The sequence below is a fragment of the Xenopus laevis genome, chromosome 9_10L (assembly GCF_017654675.1).
Source record: "Xenopus laevis strain J_2021 chromosome 9_10L, Xenopus_laevis_v10.1, whole genome shotgun sequence".
NCBI classification, from domain to species: domain Eukaryota; kingdom Metazoa; phylum Chordata; class Amphibia; order Anura; family Pipidae; genus Xenopus; species Xenopus laevis.
Window position 1 is genome coordinate 76,405,525 of NC_054387.1, and position 26,053 is coordinate 76,431,577.

The 26,053-nt window shown below is 39.4% G+C and overlaps 1 protein-coding gene across 3 annotated transcripts in view; it reads left to right on the forward strand.

The window, feature by feature from the left end:
- itga6.L (integrin subunit alpha 6 L homeolog) overlaps nucleotides 1-26,053 on the forward strand; it is a 68,139-nt gene that overhangs the window by 25,142 nt on the left and 16,944 nt on the right. For all 3 annotated transcript variants that reach the window (XM_018235909.2, XM_018235908.2, XM_018235907.2), the window contains exons 2-10: nucleotides 14,410-14,537; nucleotides 16,373-16,452; nucleotides 16,953-17,208; nucleotides 19,895-20,029; nucleotides 22,518-22,731; nucleotides 24,476-24,672; nucleotides 25,112-25,203; nucleotides 25,490-25,617; nucleotides 25,708-25,803. In XM_018235909.2, the coding sequence (XP_018091398.1) occupies nucleotides 16,408-16,452; nucleotides 16,953-17,208; nucleotides 19,895-20,029; nucleotides 22,518-22,731; nucleotides 24,476-24,672; nucleotides 25,112-25,203; nucleotides 25,490-25,617; nucleotides 25,708-25,803 (1,163 nt within the window). In that variant the 5' untranslated portion in view covers nucleotides 14,410-14,537; nucleotides 16,373-16,407. The remainder of the gene's footprint in view (nucleotides 1-14,409; nucleotides 14,538-16,372; nucleotides 16,453-16,952; nucleotides 17,209-19,894; nucleotides 20,030-22,517; nucleotides 22,732-24,475; nucleotides 24,673-25,111; nucleotides 25,204-25,489; nucleotides 25,618-25,707; nucleotides 25,804-26,053) is intronic.

Below are 26,053 nucleotides of genomic sequence, written 5' to 3' on the forward strand. Positions count from 1 at the left end.
GGGTTTCACTTCCTGATGACGGCCCAAGTGTAGGAGATGAAACGTTGAAATAAAATCAAGCACAATCTTTTTATCAAAGTCCTTGGAGTGCGGTTTCATTTTTGATGACTTGTATAATTGAATATAGCCAGCACCCAGGTATTTACTTTGGTGATTGGTGCACCAGCTCTGGTATATATATATATATATATATATATATATATATATATATACAATAATGGAGTATGCCCCAGCACTTTCTTCAGCGTATCAATGAAAACCTCGGTGCTCGCTCCCTGGGGGACGCCGTCTCATCTCCTCGTATTATAGCAAATAGAAATGAATGAAGCAGCACTCGATTGATGCAAAAAGTGTATTAAAATTCAGAACATCACAAAGTGACGTTTCGGACAAACCAAGTGCCCTTTCTCAAGCCAAATGAACAACTTTGGCTTCATTTCTATTTGAGATATATATATATTCAAACTCCATGTAGATAGCGTTCCCGGTTTAATACCTGAGCAAAGTATCCCTCTGACAAGGGTTTAGTTATCAAGGCATTCAAAACATTACGTTTCCTTTTTTTCGTCATTTTTGTTTTCTGTTTCATTATTTTTACTGTTCTAAACATGTTCTATTCTGAATCAAATGCCCAGTTGCTAAGATTGCTGAGCCTAGCAACCAGATAGCAGTAGTATTGTGAGTGACTATTGTTCTGTGGTGTGGAATTTAGACTGCTATGTGCTCATTTTAGCATCTGGTCATTTGTCAGAGTAAAGTATGAATAGGAAAAAGCCTGAACAGAAAAATAAGCAGTAAAATAATAAGAGCAATAAAATCTCCGTCTGCCTTGTGGTTGCCCTAGAAACTAGATGGCATTTTAAGTGTCTGTTCCAGAGAAAGGCAAATTAAGCAGATAATCAGAAAAAAAAAAAGAGCAGCAGCAAAGTTGCTTAAATCTCTTGCATCTGCAACATAACAGTTAATATAAAGGGGAAATATTGTCTGTTTTATACAAATTCCTTTGTCTTCCTCCCACATATTCTGGGTAAGTATGCCGGGTTCCTTTGTTGACTGCATACTTTATGTGTGGGCACACAATGGAGACACACAGGGCTTTTTTTCAGCCTGATACTAAGACCCTTTTAGAAATGTAGAAATAGTATAACTGCAATAAATTCTGCTAAAGGCCATGAGTCTAAGTCATTTTCTTGATTTAATACATCACATCCAAGGGAAACAGATACAAATTATATATATATATAATTTGGTTTACATCTTTAACCATGGAATCAGAAAGATAGTTTGTATAGTTCTAAAGAAAAAGCCTGTGGTTTGAGAGCAGTTTATTGTAGCCAGAGGTACCGACTGCTGGGAAGCCTGGTTGCTGTGAGCTAAGGGACGGACTGAGCCACATTTTGCTCAAACCACTTAATTACCCCAGTAGAATGTAAGCCTTTGTGTATGGTACCCTTTGTCACTTTAACTTTTTCATCAGTCGGTATTTAGAGTATATGTCAATTTACTACAGAAAATGTTTTACTCGTTATAAAAAAAATTATAATATATTGTGACCAAGTACATAATGTGGCTCCAGGGGATCAAGAGCATATCATTTGTCCCTACCCTGCTGCAAAACTGGTCAGACTCCCAGGAGAAGACAGAGTGCATGATAGTAAATCTCTCTCTATTGACTCTGCAGGGGCCGATATATCAGTGCTCTTTGTGGAATATCCAATAACTCGATTTTACAGCTTCAAATCTTGCTTTAGGAAATTACAGGCAGAAAGTATTAAGAACACTACTGTATCTGTATCTCATAGCATTCAATAGTATCTTTATGACTGGATTTTTATTGCACACGGGTTAGATCTGCAGTTTTTTAAATCATTTGAAATGTGTAAATTCAAGTCAGTACATGCTACAGAAAATAAACTCAGGGATGTTGGCTGGAACAATGGAAGCCAGTGTTGACCACTCCCTGTTTTTAAGCCACACCTACTTTAAACAACACCCATGTTACCGCAAGAACTTTAAAGACCATGTCCACATTAATGGTGGTAGCACACCAAAAAACGAAATGGTTTGTGCTCACTGCAGGGATATCACTCGTCACTCGTATGTGAAAAATGTAAGTCATATTAAAACATACCCTTAAATCCATATGCCTCCTCCTCCCCTGTGTATAACACAGCACCCCCCCACCCCAAGCACATGTTTAAACATGTTAGGGGCCCCTAACAACAGTTCCCAAAGGCTAACAAAGCCCGGAACAAAAAATACCAGGCTCACGTCCCACAGGTAGCATAGTGAAGGCAGCGTATGATGCACACACAGGGAGCATAGGGCAGGCACAGAACGGCACACACAGGGAGCATAGGGCAGGCAACGTAGAGGTGTTACAGGTGTGAATAACGTAGTTTCAATTTGAGGTGTAAACAATGCGGGGCCAGTTTATCTCAGTACTGATACATTTTAGGTTTCAAGCACTTGGGCATATTCGGGGAGATTTAGTCGCCTGGCGACTTATCACCTCTTCTGCGGGGCAACAATCTCCCTGAACTGCCTTCCCCCCACCTTCCGCCTGCTATAATGATAAAACGCCATCGCCAATGCACTCTTCGGGCGACTTCGGAGATCGAAGTGCTGCAAGTGCATTGGCGCTGTCGTTTTCTCATTCTAGCAGGCAGAAGGCAGGGGGAAGGCAGTTTGGGGAGATTGTCGCCCCACAGAAGAGGTGATTAGTTGCCAGGCGACTAAATCTCCCCGAATCTGCCCGTGTGCTAGCTCCCTTAAAGCTTACACAAGGTAAGCAGTCACAGCAGGCAGACTTCATGTGGGGGCCACACAAGGGGGGCCCGTGGGTCACCGGTTGGACAGCACTGGTCTATGTGATAGCTTTATTCGGCTTTGAAAGCTCAAGAGAAAAGTAATACCTCATACACTGTAAATAAATAGGAGTATATTAATAGAAATTATTAACATTACCCTATTTGTTGGATCACCAAATTAACTTCTGCCATAAGTATCAGAAAGTTCCTGAACCTTAGTATTCACCACCCTCCACCAGATGCCTACAATGTTATATGGAGCTCATGCTGTGTTGCATATTGGCTTTTTGTGATTTCTTTGTCAAGAAAAGTCTATTCTTAGGCAATTGGTAGGCAGTTACTGATAATCTTGTCAATGAAATGGGAAGGACTTCTTTCTCCTTCTGGGTATGTCAAAGCTCTTAGATGTGAATGGTATAGCCATCTGTCTGGGGGTAATTAGAGCTGGAATAACTATGCTTACAAGGGCTTGGTGGCTCATAAAGATAAAGCTTTGGAGTTCCTGGACCTGCTTTATTGCCTGAGTGCTACAGTGCCTTGAGCACCTTAGCCTTCAGATATCTGCTGCACTAGATCAGTGAATGGGCAGCAATTAGTACCAGGCTGTCTGCTGGGGAATGCAAGGCATAAGCCATAAGATACTGTACAAGTCTATGGGGTAAAAGTTTATCAGCATGTTAAACTTGCCAATTCTATATATGCAGTTGTTCAGGGCTGTCTTTAGCAATGTAAAAAAAGAGAATTATATGGTTTGAACAGTCTTGTATTAATTAGGAGTGGCTCGTAGTCTTATGTTTATGAAAAGCCATTAATTGTCCTAAGCCTGGGCAAATGGACTGTTTATATTGATTTTTTTAAGGCTTTTCCTCCTTAGTTTAAAAATATATGTTTATTTTTCATCATTGAATATGTATTTCCAGTTTTCTCTAAGGGGGTCATATTAACACTTCAGGGTTAATATATAGTTATAGGGAATACTGTATGTGTCATGGAAGAAGTTGGACAGAAAATACAGAAAAATAAATCTAAAGATGGGTCTCCAAATAGTATATAGTAACTAACCACATCAAGAAAGAGGCCCAGGTGCACCCTGAGCCCTCAGCACGGGGAGCAGACAAACCAAAAATTAATTGGAGCAGGCACTCAATAAAGGCAATCTTCCACCAGGCAGTTGAATCAAAGTGAAATAGTTGTTTGAGTCCACAGCTGACTTTTATTGAACTGCCTAGTGGAAGATTGGCTTTATTGAGTGCCTGCTCCAAAGAATTTTCAGAAAATACAGAAACACTGAGTGACTTGGGGAAGATATCTGACCAAGGACTAGCCAGGTATCTATCATGTTGGTTTAAATCCAGTTTGGTGAAGACTGCATTGGCTAGTTGATGAAGTCCTCTCCTGACTGGCTTCAATATGATGCAATTTTTGGATCCACAGTCATTATGCTGGCATTAGCCACCTGTCCTGCCTGAACCCGGACCATGTGTCAGCCCTATTGCAGGCATAGGGCAGACACAATGGAGGCAGACACAATGGATCTGGGTACAGACAGAACAGGAGGCTAATGCTCGTATAGGGGCTGATTCTCTGCCTGCTGATGTCAGTTAGTCGATTTCCAGCCCATGTGGCAAAAGCATTAAACTGACCATAAACGTGATTTTCAAACAATATCTTTGTATCATGTATAAAGGTTTGTTCGTTGACATGTATGAAAATGCCAGTGCACCATGTTGGTCAATGAGTGGCAGATGAGGGAGTGAGATGAGCAGGAGCTCCTCGTGACTTTCTGCTGTTCTAGTCATTTAGACTGTTGACTCAGTGGTCATATTGCATATTACTGTTTGTGTGATAATTGACTGTTTGGCCCACGGGCCGGTAATTCGATACCAAAGAATGTCACCAAGTATATGGCCACCTTTAGAGGTTCTGTCTTATGTCAGCTTGGAAGTTTCATTGTATATCCCCAGTGTGCCTGATTAAACTGAACAATGCTGTGTATAATTAATTATTTATAAAAATAAAAACGATTTAATGTGCAATTATAATTAACCCTTTGTGTTGCTGCACATATGGCACAGGTTTGAAGTTTGAGTTAGGGTTTTTAAATCCTGCTGATCAAGCTGACTACATTACCTTTCAGTACTATGAAAATCAGAAGTTCCTAAAAGGTATGGGTTTATTTTGCATAACAAGCGTTTATGAAGATAAATGGCAGGTTACAGTTGACAGAACAGCTTTATAACAAGCCATCTGTTTGCAGACTGCTGGAGAAAGACTATTTGCCTTTACTGCCTGTGAAAAACTGCAGTTGTAACCTGATTATTGCTTGATTACTTGTGTGCAGAGGAACAGCTGCTTTCTAGTCTGGTGAAAGTTACCCTGAGGTGACCCAGCCTATCAGCTATATTGGATATATATATATATATATATATATATATATATATATATGCAATCCAATAGCATCACTGGATGGTCTCTTGAACCCCCACCCTGCCATTCATGTTAGAAACTGGAGAGCCTGCTCATGAGCTCCTGGCCTGGGCTTTTGGGTTTCCAAGGCTTCAGTATATGGTATCAATGTTCTGTTTTCTTTCTTATATAGTATTCTTATTGAATTATCAAGTAAGCACCTCATTAATCCAGGACACAAACAAAATGTGTGTTGAATAATAAATAAGAAATAGCCATGACAAGAAGTACTCTTGCATGCTTAACACTGGTTATAGAATATATACCTGCTTTATCAAGCTCATACAAGGGGTCATTTAGGTGCAATCATTCACCTTCAGTTCAGTGTGAGGAGCAAAGTGCTGCATCAAAAATCCTGTTCTTACTACTTGCCTATGGTAAGGACAGAGCTCTGTTGTTACTCCTGCCACTCCCTAATTTAAGAGGGCATGCCTACGTGCCTCCCCCACCTACCCCCTAGAGTTCTGCATAATCTATTCAAGGGTCTATATGCAGTTCTCTGCACTCCGAAACAGAGCACAAAGGCCTGAGGCCACTCTGCCAGATAAGAATGCAGTGTACAAAGTGCAAAAACAGTGACTGATTGTGGCATTGTTTCTGCGCTTTATACATTCTTTAACATAATGTTTCCTATAGTCTCTTGATTGTCTTAAATTTAAACAACCTTCAGTGTTAGACGTTTCTTTCTCCTGGGCTCCTGTGAGCCCTATGTGTAAGTAAGCGGGTGCCTTGCTTCACGTTTTCTGAAATCTATGTTTCATTTTTGGGTTCTTCAGGAATGGTAAGAAATAAAGGTCCTTTGTACAAAAGAGCAAACAAGTTCTGGCTTCCTGCAATATCCGTTTCTCTGAAATCAAGATTAAAGCCCATAAATGGCCAGTGGGTGTGTGAGCACTTGCCTTGGACAGTTTTCTAGATGTGTTTGTGCGTGTGCATGTGTGTCCTGGAGAAGGGAGTGCAAGGATTTCCTGTAGTTTCATTGTTAACGGCACTACAGTGGCTTCACATTAGCAGCAACAGAATATATATATATGCAAGGCAGGTGTGTGAGTCATTGGGTGGGGCCCCACACTGCTTCTAACAACATGTCTTTAGCTTTGTCGACTCACAAAATAAAAGCAAGTTTACATTGATTTCCTACACACGTGTAATTTAATAAGAATATAAACCTGCAAGTAAGGAATTTAGTCTGAGTTTGCTTAATTCCTGCATGTCACTGAGTGTACCTTCTTTCAGTGTAATGTCAAAGGGGTACATGGAAAATGCCTCCCCACACTCTCTGACAGGAGATTACTAATACTTTGCAACCACTTAACTATAACTATAAACTAAAATATAATTATTAACTATAAAAATGTATTGGCTCTAGGCCCTATTCTGCTCTACTCCATGTAATACACATCATCATACAATAAAATAAACGGTTTAAACCCACACTCTTAGGACCCCTTTTTCAAGTTGGACAAGGATCAAACCTGGGACCCTAACTAGTAAGTAATGGAACATTATCAAATAAGGGGAGCTACTGTATCTTAGGCCAGGGTCCCGTGTCTGTAACTGCACTGATTTTGGTCCGTCAATGCACACAAGTGGATTTTGGTGTGAAAATGCATAATTTTGCATTTGGATTCCATTCTAGAGTAGAATGCAGTTGATTGAAGATTCTACATTGGCGTCTCTATGCCAGTGAAGAAACCATGCTGTGTGGCCTTGGCTTAAAACAAAAAAATCTAAGACCATGGGGCAACTTCCAGAGTTTGCTTCTCATACCATTATAAAACATATTATAAGAAATAAAACATATTATATACAAATTATATTTTTATTCCACCTTATTTGCAGATTGTATTGAGTCATATGTTTTACATATGTAAATATATGTTTGAGAGTTGCAATGCTAGCCAATGGCAAGGCATTATTGGGAGATTCGTTGCCCACAGTACAGCAGATTTATCAAATCAAATCTTACCATGTGATAGAGTCCTGCAGCAGGTCGAGTACCCGTGGGTTACCCGCAAAAAAAACGGGCACCCTGCAGAATGAGGGGAGGATTTTCAGGTGCGGGTATAGCTACGGGTCACGGGTCGGGTTGCGGGTCTCATCTAAATTTCTTTTCTTATGTAATATTGTCTATATTTTACTCCTTTTAAAGTTTTACAAAACTTGTTTCTGTCCCCACCCACTTTTGATGACATCACTTCAGGTTCACAGCACCATCACTTTCTGTTTGATGGTGGTCGGCGTGTTGCTAATAAGGCAGTAGTGGGTCGGGGTTGGGAAGCGGATCAAAGTGGGTAAATATGTGGGTTGCGTTTCGGGACGCGGGCTGCGGTCTTAGAAATTGGTTCCGCGCAGGACTCTACCATCTGCCTTGACTGTAGAGTTTTCAGGAGGGCATCACCCAAGGCAATGGAAATCACCCTTTTAGCAGTAGCGTAACTAGAGGGGGACGGGCCCTGGTGCGTGACGTGCAGCCGGGCCCCGTCCCCCTCCATACGGCCCGCATTTTCAGTGGCGCGGCCGGGGGGCCCTGAGGAGGTGCGGGCCCTGGCCTGCTTGCACCCCCTGCTCCCCTGGTATTTCCGCCACTGCCTTTTAGGGTACAGCCGTGGTGGGTCAAATTCAACAGATGAGATTGTTCTTCTTAATAAAGTGCTCTCTAATTCATAGGCATCAGTTAAAGTAAATAAGAGATTTTGGTCTGTGTGTTTTGTATATTTGGCAAGTTTCAGCTTTCTATTACTTTTCACTGGTTTTTAATTCCCTGTTAACAGCAGATACAGAGCCAATACTTTGTTTTGCTGAAATCTGACACTTTGCATGCCTAGACGCCAACTGTAGCTGGATCACTTTGCAGGGCTTCTGTGTCTGAAATCTCAAACAAACGAAACCTTATCTGATCGGCCCATTTATAAACGACATGGATCATTTGCTCTGTGCTCCAAAGGAAGATCATAAAATATTCACTCTGAACTTTTTCTCTGTACGAGAACAGGTAGATACAAATAAGTCAGGGCTTGTGCTGAATTTGTGCAGCACTTAGAAAGATATTTCCTGTGTTTACAGGGGTTGTTCACCATTAAAAAAAACTTTTTTTCAGTTCAGTTGTTTTCAGATTGTTCTCCAGAAATAAAGACTTTTATATTGCTTTCCATTTTAATTTTTTTTTTTTTTTCACAATTTTTCTGAAATGTAAGTTTAATGTTCCTTCCTCTGGTGTTTCAGTCTGGCAGCTCAGCTCTGTGAGTATTACTCATGCAATATTAAGTTCTTGAATCTACAGAAATGTATGTGTCAGTACCTTCTTTTCTTGTGTGATTTAAATTTTAAAACCGGTAGAATTTTTGTCACCTTAGGGTATGTGTGACTTGCACTTGTGTTCCTGGTGAATTAAAATTATTATAAATAAAGTGTGTTGGCTTTGACTGTGGCGCTCCTGTTGGTGTGCTCTATGATGATTACAGTGTTAGAGAAAGGAATATTGTTCTTATAAATATACAATACTTAGGTCAGATTTAGTCGCCCTGGTGACTAATCACCTCTTCTCGGGGCGACTAATCCCCCTGAAAAGCCTGAAGTGGAGACTTTGGGCGACTTCGGAAAACAAAGCACTCCGAGTGCCATCCTGTCGGCGATTTAGGTTCTAGCCGACGGGAAGGCTTTTCGGGGAGATTAGTCGTCCAAAGAAAAGGCGATTAGTCGCCAGCGACTAAACCTCCTCGAATCTTCCTGTGAGTCTCTGCCTTAATTTGTCTTTGTAGGTTAGGTGGGAAGGCTCTGTTTCCTCCCCCAATGTAATTAAGACACTTAACTGTAAGAATATTACTCTCACACGCTAGGGACCGCTCCAAACTCACTGCCCCACTGTTCACTTGAGACCGGGTGCTCTGTCCGCAGCGTCCCCACGACAAGCACACGTAGCAAATCTAACAAAGGACGGCACTCCGGTGAAAAATGGCAAGTTTATTGCAGAATCCTGCAGATGTACATGGCCTTGTACATCTGCAGGAACCTGCAATAAACTTGCCATTTTGTTAGATTTGTAAGAATATTACACCTTGGGGCAAAAGGCATGCTGTGTTGGCCGCCACCTAACCTGGAGGAAATTCCTATAATAGGAAAAAAGTCATGAACATATTTCATTAATGCTTAACCTTGCACTTTCCTTAAGGTCGTACAAGTAGGGGGACAACTGTGATTAAAAGTGATTGAAAGGTATAATATCATCAAAAAAAGTTAAAGTTTTTAAACTTTTAAATAGTTTTACCTATTTGTTGTGCTATTTTAATGCAAAGTAGTTTTCTGATAATATACAGTATATCCCTTTTCCACAAATTATTTTAGAGGAATCCTCCATGACATTAGCAGTAACCTTCATGATATTTCATGGCACAATAGGGTTGTCTCTCACCAAGGATGTCAGCAGGGGCCCCAATTTTGTATTGATATTGCTGCTGTTGAGTACTTGGCTCTTGGGACCCACTTAAATATCAGCAATAGGTAGTGGCTTAAACACAGAAAATCTTCAGTGGCACAAAATGCCTGTTAAGGGGAACCCCCTTCCCACCCAGCCTGAAATTTTAGGCAGAAGAGGGGCTGGGGGGACTCCTATACTGCAAACCCTATGGGGTCTGCTGTGTTTTAGTTACTCCACTGGCCCCACTAGGATGCTCTGCATGACCTTCCATCAATTTCACAGCCCATTTCAGCACATAAACCCTCTTCTTGATACCTACCTATTCAGATTTTGAAACACTGATTAGCCAGTTGTGCTTAAGGTTGTGATGTCTTAGTTGGGGGAATGTGGGTCATTTTAATTTGATAGCTGTAATGTTTTTGCTCTATGTGAAAATGGTACCCAAAGAAAATGGTGGGCTGAGGCAGCTCCCCCATAGATAGGTCTGGACTGCTCTAACTGAAGCTTGCTCTGCCAATGTGGTGATTGTCTCTGCATACTACCTAGTGATCATTACTGGGCTCTTATCATTATGTGTATAATACTTGTGTTTTCTCCTTTGAGGGTGTTGAATGGACTAGCATAATGAATGTAGAGTATATTAATATTTTTTTAGTCATTTACTCATTGCTTCATGTTTTCCTGCCAGGATCGTTAGTTGCTTAACTACAGAGGCATTCATTCTTTGGGTGCTTAATAATTCCTTGGATCTAATTTACAAAGACAAAAGAAAACATGTGTGAAGGTCAAGTAACCTAAATGTGCAGTCAATGGTGCAAAATTGTCCATTAGAGAAATGTGTGCATAAGGCAAAACTTTTCATTTAAAGTCATTCACCACCCCCTTTACCTAAAAAGATCTGCTGCTCCTGTTAATTTACAAGTTACAATTCAACATATATGTATATTGCTTGGTACTTGCACCCTCTCAGATTGCTGGTGGACTGGCGAAAAGTAGCACATATAGTATTGCTTATGCTTAATAGGTTACTTAGGTATTTTCTAATAATTTAGACATTTCAAGTAAATGAAGACACAACACTGTCATATTTGACATGAGTGTCACTGCAGACTATTTTACGTAAGTGTCTCAAAAGCTAAATGTAATGTAAGGGAGAAAATGAGATCAAACTGAGCCTTCATACTAGAGCCGAACATGGTAGTTTGGAACTATTCTTCATAAGTGGGAATGGGGGGGGGGTTCTTCCTCCCTCAATAAGCAAAACTAGCGACTCATTACCCAGAAACATTTAACTTGATTAACCTAGAATTATTAGGAAAATACTCATATCTCTTGCTTTATCTATCATGTTACAGTATTATTACTGCTGTTCATAAAGGGGTTTCCCCCAATGACTACCCCCCCATCCCAGCTGAGATGGGTAAACTCCTGTAAATACCTGGGTATCATGATCACAAGGCAAAGCACCACATACATGGAGCTAAATCTTACTCCAATTACAGGAAACATGATAGTTAAGCTTAGGCCATGGGAAAATCTCCCCTAACAATTTGGGGTAGAATCAGTCTGATAAAGATGATTTTCCTCCCTAAATTCTTATATATCCCAGATAACTCCCCTAAATATATTCAAGTATATTGAACAGATCCAATCCTTGTTTGTCTGGAGGAAGAAGCTCCCGAGATTGGCAAAATCGAAACTGAAGGCCCCATTAGATAAGGGGGGTTAAGGCTCCCAGACCTGTACTATTATTTTCTAGCCTCCCAACTGTACTACATAGGCTCGTGGCTCACACCAGACCCCAACAACCCCAATTTTCAACTGCAAGCTACTCTAACTGGCTCAGCAGACACCCTGAGATACATACCCTATTGGAGAAAGACAGACCTGCAAGTGAGGCACCCAATTCTCACCACCCCATATAAGGCCTGGAATGTGGTACTAAGAGCTAGCTATCTCCGTAACTCGCTAGCTACAGTAACCTTCCTCTATGGGGCAATTCTCATCTACCCCATTTCCAGCAATATGAGGTGGCCCAGGGTGGGGATTACGACACACTAAAGGATGCAGCACCGGAGGGGCAGATGCTTACTAGAGAACAAATGCTACAGGTTAGTCCGGGGGCCAAAGAAACCAGCTAGTATATTTGCAATTCAGGCACGCATATCAATACCTCATTAACGATTGGAGTTCGTTAATAAATTTTGACTGCTTAATTACAGTCGTTGTGTCTGCTTGGAGGAGGTAAGTCCACTACTGCCTCCTCTGATTACCAAGTTTATACAATACTAAGACCACCCTGGGTGGAGGGTTGATACCCTTTTTCTATCTACAGAGAGCGACTTCTTAATCCTGAGTGGGGTGAGGACAATCTCCCCACCTGCCTTTACAGTGGTTGCCTATTGGTAACCTTGGTTTGTGAGTATATGTTATCTACTCTTATTATCCCTTACCAATACATATTACACTATTGGGGCTCATGGTGTTCCTTTTGTTCATTGCAACAAGGGACAGGCTCATCCAATTCAAGGTGATACACCGGCTCCACATTACACCATTACTACTTAGCCAAATGGGCGACACTAATTAAGTGTGCTGCCGAAATGCCAACAGCAAGCGGTGGGGTACCTCTAAATGATATTGGACTGCCCCAAGATCCATAAGTATTTGGACAGAGTAATGACCCACATCCAGGAAAAAAACACCTTCCCCAATATAATGTCTTCACAAGTATGTCTCCTAGGTGTTATAGATGAGATTGTTCCACTGAATGCAAAGAGAGACCTGTGGCGATCCCTGCTGTTCTATACCAGGAAGGCACTCCTCCTTAAATGGATGAACCCTAAACCACCTTCCCTTCAATCTTGGCTAAACCTAATCAGCAAGTGCCTCCCTCCAATACAGCAGATGTACCTAGCCAGAGGCTGCCCAGACAAATATGGGAAAATCTGGGATGAGTGGACGGAGCTCTGTAAGGGCCCCACCAGGGGCACCATTAGGGCAACTAACACCTAGGCCAATAAAACCCCCACTTCCAGTGTATCCATGTGAACTTGACTTGGAATAACTGTTAATGCTGACTATTGTATTAACAAATTTTGATTAGATGCTGTACCTGAAAACCCCACTCCCTTCTCTTCTGTACCCCCTTAAGTTGAAAATAAAATAAACACTGATAAAAAAAAAAATAAATAAAGGGTTTTCACTTCAACCTTAGCTAGCCTATTCAGGGCAATCCAATACATATATACTATGGATGTGCTGCATTCATCATTTTTGGATTCAACCAAATAACAAACTACAAAAACAAATAGCAAACAATTCAACTGAATACCAAACTATCTGAAATGTTGTTGCCTTTAATTATCCAGCACTTTCAAGTCATATGATTATAATGGTTTGGATTTTGTTGGGTGCTGGGATTTGGCAGAATTACAAACTAGATCCTGGATCCCAACTGAACTTTATCACATACATTTTTGTTTGTACTTTATGCAGGTAGTGATGCTGCCATGCATTTACATGGATTCCACTCCTTGACTGTAATATTCGGTATACCCCCTGCCTCTACCTCCCATTCCAGTGAGCTACGTCTGGCATACAGAAGTCTGTGTACCCGTGACCCTAGTATGCCACAAATTTAGTTTGAGAATCCAATCAAGCAGATTAGCACTTGGATTACTGCAGAATTCATTTAAAATTCATTGCACTACACCACTTAATGTAATGCATTTACTTTTGGCTATTTATACCCTCTCACAAGTCATAATACACTTTTATTTCTTGGCTTATCACATATGTCTTTGCCAAGACAGAGCCACTGGGGAAAATTCATTGTATGGGTCACAGATAATGTTGCTCTGGAGTTACTGTTTCAACAGATATGCCAAAGAATGCCCTCGATTTATCCCTGAAAATCCTAATGCATAATATTAACAAAAGGAATCGTTTCCTTTTAACTTCTCTTAATGGCTTTTAATTAAAAAGCTGATTTGTTACCTAGTCTTTTTATTTCCCCTGTTTTAAACAAAATTATTGTGAGCTTTTTAATAAAGGGATACTGTTGCCACAGATAGAATAATGTGTATAGCAAAGCAGTCTTGAAAACATGAGCTCTTTACATTTGAAAAAGCTATAGAGCGTTTTTAATCAGAATAAAATAGTGTTTGTGCCTAAAATTTTTATAGCGTTTCGTGAATGGGAATTGATTTATTTAATTTTGAAAATTATGATGGTTTTGTCCTTGTATAAGGCAGTTTAATCTTTGGTGCATGTGCTCTTTTCCTTTAGCCTAAGAAGTTATTTTTAGGGTTACCAGATCACTAGAAAATTCAGGGACACGTCAAGAAAATCCAGTTTAAAGGGCTGCAATGATTGCAATTAAATCAAGTAGCCCTGTAACATGCTTTATTACCTGTGCCCATGAATTATCAAGTAATCTGGTACCCCTATTTTAACTCTTCCTCCATTCAAGTTCTAATACTAGCTATATATGAAGACACATATAGCTGCCCATCTAGATGACTGAGGAGTGGATCAGCCAATGCCAATTTAGAGATGGGTTTTCATGTCATGACAAAGGTTATACCGTTGTGTCTGAAGGAATCTGTACACATGTAGTTTATTTTACCTTTTTGAGACTTTCATATTTTCAGATGTGTAAGAGTTTATTGCATTGAACAATATAGATATATTATTTTCTGTTTCTTTCTACAGGCTGTTGGTTGGATCACCTAGAGCTAAAGCTTTGCCAGCACAGAGAGCAAATGTAACAGGCGGGCTATATGTTTGTGACTTCACATCGCTTTCTACAAAATGCGATCGGGTTTCATTCGATGACTCAGGTACCACAAACAATTTATATAATACAATTTACTTATTTTCTTGGAATGGCTTCTGTATGTTGTAAGATTGTGATAAAGTAATTTCATATATTGTTAGCATATTTTTGAGAGGAAATCTCTTATTTTTCTCAGTAGGGTGGATCTTGGTATCATTTGTACCTGAAAATGTTATTGGTGTCTAGTAATGCTACTGAAGTTACTATCTGGTAGCCATGTGACCTTAAAGGGCATTTCAACCCAAAAAAAAGTGTTTGCCTAACAAAAGAAAACACAATTATAGGCAACTTTCCAATATGAATTTATTAAAAATTGTTAGTTATTTGCAAATATAATAATATTGAAAGCAGAATTTATTTAAAGTGGACCCGTCACCCAGACATAAAAATCTGTATAATACAAGTCCTTTTCAAATTAAATATGAAATCCAATTTCTTTTTTTTATTAACACATTCATAGCTGTTGTAAACTCATTTAAAAATATCAGCTGTCAATCAAATATTGCCTGCCCCTCCTCTATGCCTAGGCATAGAGGCGGGGCAAGCAATTAATTTCACTTTCCATTCAGCACTTCCTAGGTGTCACTGCTCTCCCTACATTCCCCCAGTTCTCTTAACCATTTAATTGTGTAGCCAGGGCATGGGGATGGACATTGGGTCCCCCATTCTGGTGCACAAACAAGACTCTTGAGATGATGCAAGGCTTGTCTTTATAACAGTGTCCACAAAATGGCTGCTGCCTGCTTACTATAATTATGAGTCCCAGACTTATGGAAACAAGATTCAAATAATTTATACAGTGTAATTAAAGTTCATTTTGCTTGACTAGCATTATAAAATAGGATTTGAAATAATTTTTTTGGGTGACGGGTCCCCTTTAACTACTGGTTGTTAATGTTGCAAATGCCATTCTCTTCCAGCAAGACAAGTCTGTTAATCTGTTGTTAATCACCCCTGCATGTTTATTGACACAAAACATGTCAATAAACATTACACGTCAATAAACAGGCAGGGGTAATCCCTGCTTGCATGGAGTCTTGCGTGCCAGTATTTTCTCTTTCTATTATACTTAGGAGGGTGCCGTTCCCAAATACTGTTCACTAGACCATCTTAGCATAAGAGTCCAGGGTTGTCACTGGGGGGTTATTTTGTGGACATAAAAAGTCTTGCTCACATCTAGTAACACATAGCAACCAACCAGATGTTTTTTTTTTATCTGTTATGGGTTACTAGACAAGTAGCAAACTTAAAACCATTTATTACATTACCCTAGAGTTGCTTCCTGTACGGATCAAAACTTCCTGTCTAGATTTTAGAAATATGAAACCCGGATAAGACTCTGCCCTGATTCCCTCACAATTCTGCTAATCGTGGGCCCCAACAGGCCCCAAAAGCCTGGGCCTAGGTCAGCGGGATTTAAGGGGAGGCATGCCACCCAGCCAAATCTTAATTGGATGTTAAGCACTGGAGACGCGCAGGAAATGTAATTGATCCTTCAATTTCCTGTGTGCTAATCTTTAGTGCTCAACATGTGCATGTGCACATTCGCACGTAAAGAGCATGGGGGACGGCAAGAGCTGCCAGTCTTGGGGCAACCGATATGTAAATCCTGGCCTGGAACCCAAGTCATAAACCTGCCTCCTGACATTACTGGCCTGTCTGCCCCCCCACAAATTCATCATCCTGCCCCCCCCCCCCCCAATGTCACACGCTCCATCTTTGGACAGCCCAATTATGATTACCTCCTAATAGTCTACCCTTGTTCTATGGCAGAGAGTGAACTAAACAGTCTTTAGGTCAGTTTATTTTGCATTTATTTCATTATTCTCTCCTTTTCAGCTGATGTTAATGTAGAAAGCAAAGAAAATCAGTGGATGGGTGTGAGTGTTCAAAGCCAGGGGCCTGGTGGGAAAATTGTGGTAAGTTTTCATGTGCAAGTATCTTGCTGTAGTTTAAATGAGAATTACAATTTCAGCATTAAAATAACTAAAGAAATCACAAACTGCAATGTGGCTGTGTGCCTCATTTGAGACAAATTTCATTTACTGATAATATAAAACAGTATTACACAAAGTTGCAAGGTTTTTATCAGGTCTAATAACCCAAAGCGATCAATAAAAGTTAAGCATTACTTGTCACCTGATCAAAAGCACATTTTCTAATTGGTTGTTTTGCTACTTTTATAAATTACCCCATGCTAGTAAAAGTGGATCACAATATTTTAGAATCCAGTTATTTGAAATACTAGGCTTGGGAACTAAACAATATTAAAATGCAGGGCTATCTAAGAAAGAAAATACGCATGGTTCCCAAATCTCCCGTAAACTGTCTTCACTCTGCTGCCCCACCCCAGTCACAGTTTTGTAGCCATTGATTTAGATAAAAATTCCCTTTAATAAAAATATATTTTCCGCAACAGACTTGTGCTCATCGTTATGAAAGGAGAACGGGGGTTAATACAAACTATGAAAACCGTGATATCACTGGAAGATGTTATGTGTTCAGCCAAGACCTCACCATGAAAGATGACATGGATGGTGGAGACTGGAATTTCTGTGAAGGACGAAGGAGGGGGCACGAACAGTTTGGTTCTTGCCAACAAGGTGTAGCTGCTACATTCACAAAAGATTTTCATTATATCGTATTTGGTGCACCTGGAACATACAACTGGAAAGGTGGGACCGGAGAATGTTTGATGGATATAACATTTCTAGAAATTTAATGGCAGAGAATAGTATTAATATAGTAAATAATGACCTCCATTGTAAAATATAATGATAATATAAGTCATCAAGGAGTTCCATGTCCATATAAAGTCTGAATGCTTTTATACAGGTCATGGAACTACTAATATCTTAACATTTTACAACATTGGGTACATTATTTATTATAATACACAAGTTCTTGTCACTGGACATGTGACAGAAATTACATCACTAAATAACAAGTATAACTAATGACATCACTAAGTTCCGGTTATAAAGATATCATTTACAGGATATTCATGGTTCACTTTAGAATTTCATAAACTTTGTAAAAACACCTGCTAGTGACCTCCTGCCTTTATATGGTTAGGGTACTCCTTTGTGACTTCTAGAATTCTTTTATTTTTTGATAAGGTGGACATTTTGGCTATATATTAGGATATAAGACAATGCCACGTGGAAAGCTATAACAATGAATGTTTTTTTGTTGAGGGAATGTATTACATGATGATAGTGTGTGTGAATAATTGTAGCTTTCTAAACTTTCTAAACTTGTTGTGTGTATCTATTCTTACAGATGGTTGCCTTAACAGTTCTATAGCAATGCAGGGTATATAAGTCAGCTTGGTGCCACAGCAGCTTCCCTTCAGCTGACCCCCTTTTTTAGTATAAGCTTATTTATTTGCACAGAACATTTCCTAGCCCTCTCGACTGGAGTTATTCAACCCCCTGCCTCACCTTGTTCCGTTCAGAAGTGATGGATTCTGGGACTTAAAGTCCTTCTGCTATATAAACAATCTGTGCATTGCCCACTTTGTCTCCTACAGTTGTGAAACCAGTTTGTACATTTCTCCAGGCTCAGACTGGCAATCTGTTGATTCAGATTCAGGGGCTACTACAAGATGCTACAGACAGTCACAATTAATTGGACGGGTTGGGCCCACTTTGTACTTAAAATGCTATTTGGAGTCCAAAATATCATTACTCCATACATTTTTTTACTGTTGACCCTATAGTGTATCAGATGTTACAGGACGTGTAATGGGTCATAAGAAATACTCTCAAATTATTCTGTTTCAGACTGAACCTTTAGCAGTACTCTTAAATATTCAAGTTTCTTGGGATCTAGATTCACTTGGGCTGCATGTCATCTCATATTATGTTATCCCTATTTTATCCATATTTGTACAAAGCATTTTTAGTCCAATGTCCATTACACTATGTCATATAGCCTTTATTTATGCATTTAAAAAACAGCTCTTCATTTTCACTATGGGCAGTGATGTCTTATGGCAGACAAACAAATAAGGGGTCAACTAATAACAGGAAGAAAGTTTGCTTGATGGACCTGGGGCAAACTTTTCACCTTGTATTACATTGTACCCAACTTGGACCTCAAATCACTTCTAGTTATGGTTTTTGGGAAATGCTGCGTGGTATGGTATGCAGCTTCTGTAATCATGTATCAGCTATAGGTGCAATAGCAAATGGGTTTTTTGCCTAGACATATATGCAGGTCCAGACCTCTGAAATCCCCCTCCACTGCCCCTGTCAGAACAGTAACATCAAAAAAATTGTGTTTTAAAGTAATACAAATATAATGCAGTGTTGCCCTGCACTGGTAAAACTGATGTTTTTGCTTCAAAAATACTACTTTTGTTTGTATAAATAAGCTGCTGTGTAGCAATGGGGGCAGCCATTCAAAGGAGAAAAGGCTCAGGTTACACAGCAGATAGCAGATAAGCTCTGTAGAACATAATAGTGTTATCTGATATCCACTATTTATCCTGTGCTATATAGCCTTTTTTCAATTTCCACCATTGCTACACAGCAGCTTGTTTATATGAACTATAGTAGTGTTTCTGAAGCAAACACATCAGTTTTACCAGTGTAGTGCAACATTACATGATATTTTCATTACTTTAAAACACTTTAATTTTTTGGTGTTACTGTTCCTTTAAAGAATGCTCAGGCAAAAGGCCTACAATGGACCCAGATATTATTGCGCTAATTAGAAGTGATTTAAGGTCATTCACTGCATTTTGCTTTCATGAATTTCCTGAAAATATGCAAAGACCATACATCACGTGTTTCACTGCACTTTTACTTTTTACATGCATTCAGTTGTGTGCCTTTTGAAAGGGTAGTTAACCTTTGAGTTACATTTTAGTATATTATAGAACATACTGCTCTTTGCAACTTTTCGGGCTGGTCTTCATTTTTTATAGTTATTTAATGATCAGCATTTTTCTGCCTCTCTCCAGTTTTGAAATGGAGGTCACTGACCCCAGCTCTGTGAGGCTATAATTATGGATAATTCTATATACTGTACATAATATGCTGTTGTTACTTTTTATTACATATACTGTATGTCTACCCAGGCCCTCTACTATTCATATTCCAGTCTCTAATTTAAACCAATGCCTGGTTCCAAAGGTTAATTGGACTCTTAACAACCACCTTCTAAACTTCCAAACTGGAGAACTGCAAAAAAGTGCTAAATAATTAAAAAAACAAAGACCAACTGCAACTGTCACAGAATATCACTGTCTACATAATACTAAAAGATAATTTAAAGGTGAACTACCCCATTAACTCATTTTTGGTGTCATTTTTCTTTTTATAATTTTCCATAATTTTCCATTTCACCCTTTAGGAGTGGTTCGGGCAGAACAAAAAAATAACACTTTGGAAGACTTGTTTAATATTTTTGAAGATGGACCTTATGAAACTGGTGGTGAAAACAAAAGAGATTCAGATTTAGTTCCTGCACCAGATAACAGTTACCTAGGTAATAATAGTCTGAGCCTACAAACCACTTCTCTTTTTGTCTGTAACGTGGCTTTACTGCACAATTACTTTCCCTTAACCAAATTGTGAAATATGATGACAAAGGTGTTTGCTTTCAAAGAGCATTCCCTATTTGCATTTTGTCATTTAAGTGGGAGAAGCGATATTCAGTTCTCCCAATTATGTCATTACAAATATGCAGGTAAGTCACTTTTTGTACATACGGTGATCTTTGCCTTTCTACATTCTGTTGAAGGGAAGGCTAAACCCTAATTATAAATGTAGGTGTTCCTTGTAATGTGGCTACATTCCCCAATGGATTAAAACAGAATCATCATCAAAATGTATTGCAAGTTAAACTACAAATTCTAACAGGTCTAGTTTCGTCATATTATAACTTCAAGACTGTTCCAGTAGGAAAACTATGTTTAACTGGCAGCATTCCATCTGTTATTGAGCTACACATCTCCGTGAGTTGGAATTCAAAATCAGGAGGAACACATTTACATATCTACTGTCTTTAAATTGTATTTTTTATCACTTGGTTGGCTGATATATTGGTTTGTGTCTGTGTTTCCATAACTTTGTTGTCTCTCTGTTTATCTGCTTTCTCATTCCTCTGGGACTTCATACGTACGTATAGGCCTTCTGTTCATGACAACTATGTCCAGTACTGATCCAGACCAGTTTTTGTACAAATCTGAGCCCCCCAGAGCCAGGTCGGAGAAAACTATTGATGTGATGACTAATAGCTACCTAGGTTTGTGGTGACTGGCTGCAGAAGCAATTTCCCTTCATACCTCAACTGTGGCATCATCACTGGCAGCGACATACCATTATGGTCACGTTCTTCCTCTAGCAGTGACTATGCTCAGTCAGATGCATCTCAACAATATCAGTAGGGAGATATCCCTGCATTTCATATTTACGCTCATGTGTTTCATGGTCACTTACTAAGACAACAATTCTAAAATTCCATTAGAGAGTGCTGTATATTAAGTATTTCTTACTTAATCCATCCCATTTGTAGTATTACCCTGAAACACAACTTTTAGTTTATACATGACATATTTACTCTAATGTGTTTCATGGTCACTTAGTAAGACAACAATTCGAAAATTCCTCTACAGATTGCTGTATATTAAGTATTTCCTACTTAATCCATCCCATATTTAGTATTACCTTGAAACACAACTTTTAGTTTATACATGACATGAAGACATTTGCACCAATTTTTGTAGCCACCATTTTGGGTGTTGCTCCAAATGTATAGCACAGACATGGGACACCTGCGGCTCCAGATGTTCTTCAGCAGATCTGGTGGGGCTGTATGTATGTGACTTATCTTTGGTATAGCAGCTTGGTATCATCAAAATGCATGTACTGAGTTATTTGTATTCATTTCATAATGTTATTGAGAGACATATTTACAACAGAACAGCTTCTGTATGGTAATGAAGGCGCATATTCATTTTTTGCATGTTATTTGTATTCACTTAAAGGGATTATTATCCTTACCCTACTTTTTAGTCCCAGTCTAGGTATAGAAGTCAAAAATAGCAAGAGAGTTTTTAGCTTCTTAAGATATGGCCATTGAATAACTTTAGTTGACTTACTTAAGCCATATCAGTGCTGTAAAGTCTTATCAACCCAGTTGTTCAGGCTCCTTTTCTGTCGGTCTTTGACATCAACAAAGAAGGGTACTTCCTGCAACCAGATCTAGACATGCAATATGTAGATTCTAGCGAATGAAAGATGGGCTCCTGTAAGATGCCATGGACAGTCACTATTTACTAGGGATGCACCAAATCCACTTTTTTGGATTCGGCCGAACCCCGAATCCTTCGTGAAAGATTCGGCCGAATACCGAACCGAATCCGAACCCTAATTTGCATATGCAAATTAGGGGTGGTAAGGGGAAAACATTTTTTACTTCCTTCTTTTCTGACAAAAAGTCATGCAATTTCCCTCCCGCCCCTAATTTGCATATGCAAATTAGGATTCGGGTTCGGCTGGGCAGAAGGATTCAGCCGAATCCGAATCCTGCTGAAAAAGGCCGAATCCTGGCCGAATCCCGAACCGAATCCTGGATTCGGTGCATCCCTACTATTTACTGGTTCTGGTTAAAGCTGTTTGGGCCTCTGTTTAATTGAAAAGCCAGGAAATATTTTGAATCTAACTCTGTACCGGAGTCCAACTGCTCCATCTTTCCCACCAGAAATGACACTGACAAGGATATGATGTCAAGGAATGCTTCAACTTGGCTTATTTTTGAGTGAGACTGCAAAGACTGGTTCAGCAAGTTTAGAGCACTGTTGTTATTCATTTTAGAAAGTTAGTAATGGTAGTGTAGGAGTAAAAAGTAGTGTAGTAAATATTGTAATGATCCCTTTAAAAAAAAACTACCAACCATCATTAAAGTTAGATAGACAAATTGCATAGGTATATCTAATTACAATTTTCTCTGGTTTTTCACTTTTAACTTGTAGGATTTTCTTTGGATACTGGGCTTGGGATATCTTCCCAGAATGAAATGATTTTTGTTGCTGGAGCCCCGCGAGCCAATCACAGTGGAGCTGTAGTCCTGATGCGGAAGTTTCCACCTGATGAGAGGATGTTGTCTGCTGTACACACATTTCAAGGAGAAGGGCTGGCATCGTCCTTTGGTTATGATGTAGCGGTGGTTGATCTTAATAGAGATAGGTAAGGCTCCTTGTATATATGTCATGAAAGCTCAAAAGGAGCACATTCAATAGCTGTGACCTGATGATATGAACTTAAGAGATATGCACAGATGAGACTCAGCGCTGTGGCATCCGAGGCATAGGGAACAATGTCCCTGTGACTCAGGTGGCAAAAATAGATTTTACTCTGTTTGGGGTGGAGAGGTGGGAGTCACTGTTCATGAAAAACTGCAACGTGCGCTTTACAGATATCACTTATTGCGAAATGTATCACCAACATATGCTGTCAGCCAAAGTGCTCTGTGCCACTGCCTTTCAGTTGTCATTATCACCTCACTTTGTTAATGGTGTAAAGAAACAAAAACACAGATAAGAAGAATTTGTCAGGAAACACAAAGTGAATGACAAATTCTTTACTCTGACACTGTTCAGCAGATCTGCTTTCATTTTAATCTCCAGGTCAGGGCTCACATCCTTCCTGTGAGCACGGCTGTTATGTCTCTGCCGTATTGTATGTGTGTGCATGTCTGAGAAGCACAGTTTGGAATATTAAATATATCTATATTAATTTGTTCATTTTGGGGGATTATTGATACAGTGGGGGTGTTAGAGCACAGGGCTGCTGATGAGCTTGAACACCTCATTGAACAGAATGAGGTTGCAGTGCTCACATTCTGATACTGACACAGGGCTGCTGCTGAGCTCGAACACCTCATTGAACAGAATGAGGTTTCACTGATTCTGATACTAATACAACTCTGATTTGAAAAATGCATTGATTGCTAGATACACATTACATTATTGTCAGTACACATTAAAGCAGGGGTGTCCAAACTTTTTGCAACGAGGGCCAGATTTGGTGAGGTATAATGTGTGGGGGCCGACCATTCAGCCTGAGATTCTTTGAACCAATAACATCATTTAACTCATTTAAACAAGGAATCACGTAGCCATAGCAATAATATTTGGGCGCATCAGTGAAATTATCTGCCACTTAGTCTATACTGCTGCCAGTGTTCTGAAGGTGTTAGCAATAGACGCGTACTGGCACGCAGTGATGCGCCGCTCTCGCACTGTGCTGGCGGGCTGCATTATAATTCATTTCATGATGGAGGCTGTGGGCCAGTGTCAGTTTGAAAACGGCCAGACTTTGGACATGCCTCTTTAACATGACTCTTTAATGCCTGCATTAAAGAGTCTTCACTTTTTAGGGATATCAATATCACTGGCCATTTTGTAACTGTACTGAAAAGCTCCATTGATAGTTGGTCTGTCCCAATGCTCACCCTCTAACATGAGCAACTGCAGTATTTACCCTTAAAATATCTGGTATGAATAGTCAAAAGTACAGATGAATTTCTGAATCTCAACTTGGCAACTCTACTGAGGTATGTTCCCTTGACATCAACTCCATGTTATATCAGCCTAAGAGATCTTTGGCATCTTCTCCCCCCTTAGATTTTCTTAGGGCAATTCCCTAACCTACAGCAACTGTGGGACCTCTTCTACGATCTAACTTCTTATGTGGATTTCCTGTGCCCTCTAGTGGTCAAACTTAGTAAGTGCATTATAATTAACAATAAAGGAAACAAGTGCCGTAGATTTATAAATCCATAGCATTAAAAGGGTTCATGTTGACATAGGCATGGTATTATCCCTTAATTACTATATGCATATATTCATATACAGAGAGTTATTAACAGTGAGTGCACTACTTCTGTTAGGGCAACCGTGCTAAATGTTTTCTTTTCTTTTTTTTTCAGGTGGAATGATATAGTTGTTGGTGCTCCCCAATATTTTGATAAAAATAATAGAGACATAGGAGGCGCCATTTATGTCTATATAAATAAGAATGGAAAATGGAATGAGGTTGCGCCTGTCCGCATTGTAGGAACCAAGGACTCTATGTTTGGTATATCAGTGAAGAACATTGGGGATATAAATCAAGATGGCTTTCCTGGTAATAAGCGACTCTTAGTGCTCATTCTAAAAGTAGTTTAGAGGGTTATGGCTGTTCTTTTTTTCCTGCACCTACAAGCTTCTCCCTGCCCTGTGAATACAGCACTGCTGAACACAGACAACACTCTATTTATTGGGGTACACACTCCATTTTGAATCACTGTAACAAATACTGGAGAGCAGTGTGACATTTATGGAGGCACATATTTAAAAAGAAATAAATAGCATTTTTATTACACAACCTGATGCAGAAAAATTGCCTGACACCCCCTCTGCATCAGCCCTGTAATATGTTTGAATAGTTATGTTGGGAACACTCCCCACCATTCTTCTATGCCCTGTTCAAGGTTTAGGGATCTAACTATGTTGTACATGGGATCTGTTGTAAGCAAATGAACTGCAATTATTGTTAGCTGTTACAATATTGATTTTCTTTTTAGATATTGCAGTAGGAGCGCCGTATGATGATGGATTTGGCAAAGTATATGTGTACCATGGGTCTAAAGATGGAATCATCACAGAACCTGCTCAGGTGAGGACTTGTGGTAGTCATGGAACCAAACCTAAACAGTATTTTATAGTTCATTCCAATAGTTGTGTTTAGGGTTTGTTCTGTGAAAATTGTATGGCGGCAGTGCTGCAATACCACTATCATCCAACAGATTTGGCTTTGTAGAATTTTATTTGCTTCTGATATAATATACAAGAGTGTAGTTTTTAGATATCTCATATGTTCATGTACATTATATTTTAACACTGTTCTTGCTGTTGTCTGTTATTGTCATAATGAAATGTGTAATTATGTATTTCTTTTAAAGGTTATTGAGGGCAGAAGCACAAATACGCGGTTCTTTGGTTACTCCATTGCAGGAAATTTGGATTTAGATGAAAATTCTTACCCAGATATTGCAGTTGGGTCCTTATCAGATACTGTGAAAGTGTTCAGGTATGTAATGATATGTGATAATTCAATCTTTAATCGAGATTTTATTTGATGTTATTTTAAATATCAGAGTTCTGTCTTTGTTTTGTTTAGATCCCGTTCTGTTATCACTGTGAAAAAGACTATTAAAGTAACACCTGATAAAATAGACTTCAACAAGAAAAACTGTGATGCCCCGAGTGGAATCTGGTATGTAATTTTATGAATTCCATGAATGTATGATCAAAGTGATATTGGGGCATTTAAACACCAAGAGAAGGTCTTCAAAAATTGCATTCTTATGGCTGTAGCAAGGCTGTGCCCAGATGAAATAGATTCTCTTACTTATGTGATTCTGCATTCAACACAGGGCCCCCACTGTTCTTCTCAAGCACAGGGCACAAGCAGCTGCCACCCCCTAAGGATATGTCTGTCTGCAAGCAATACTCTATCACACTTG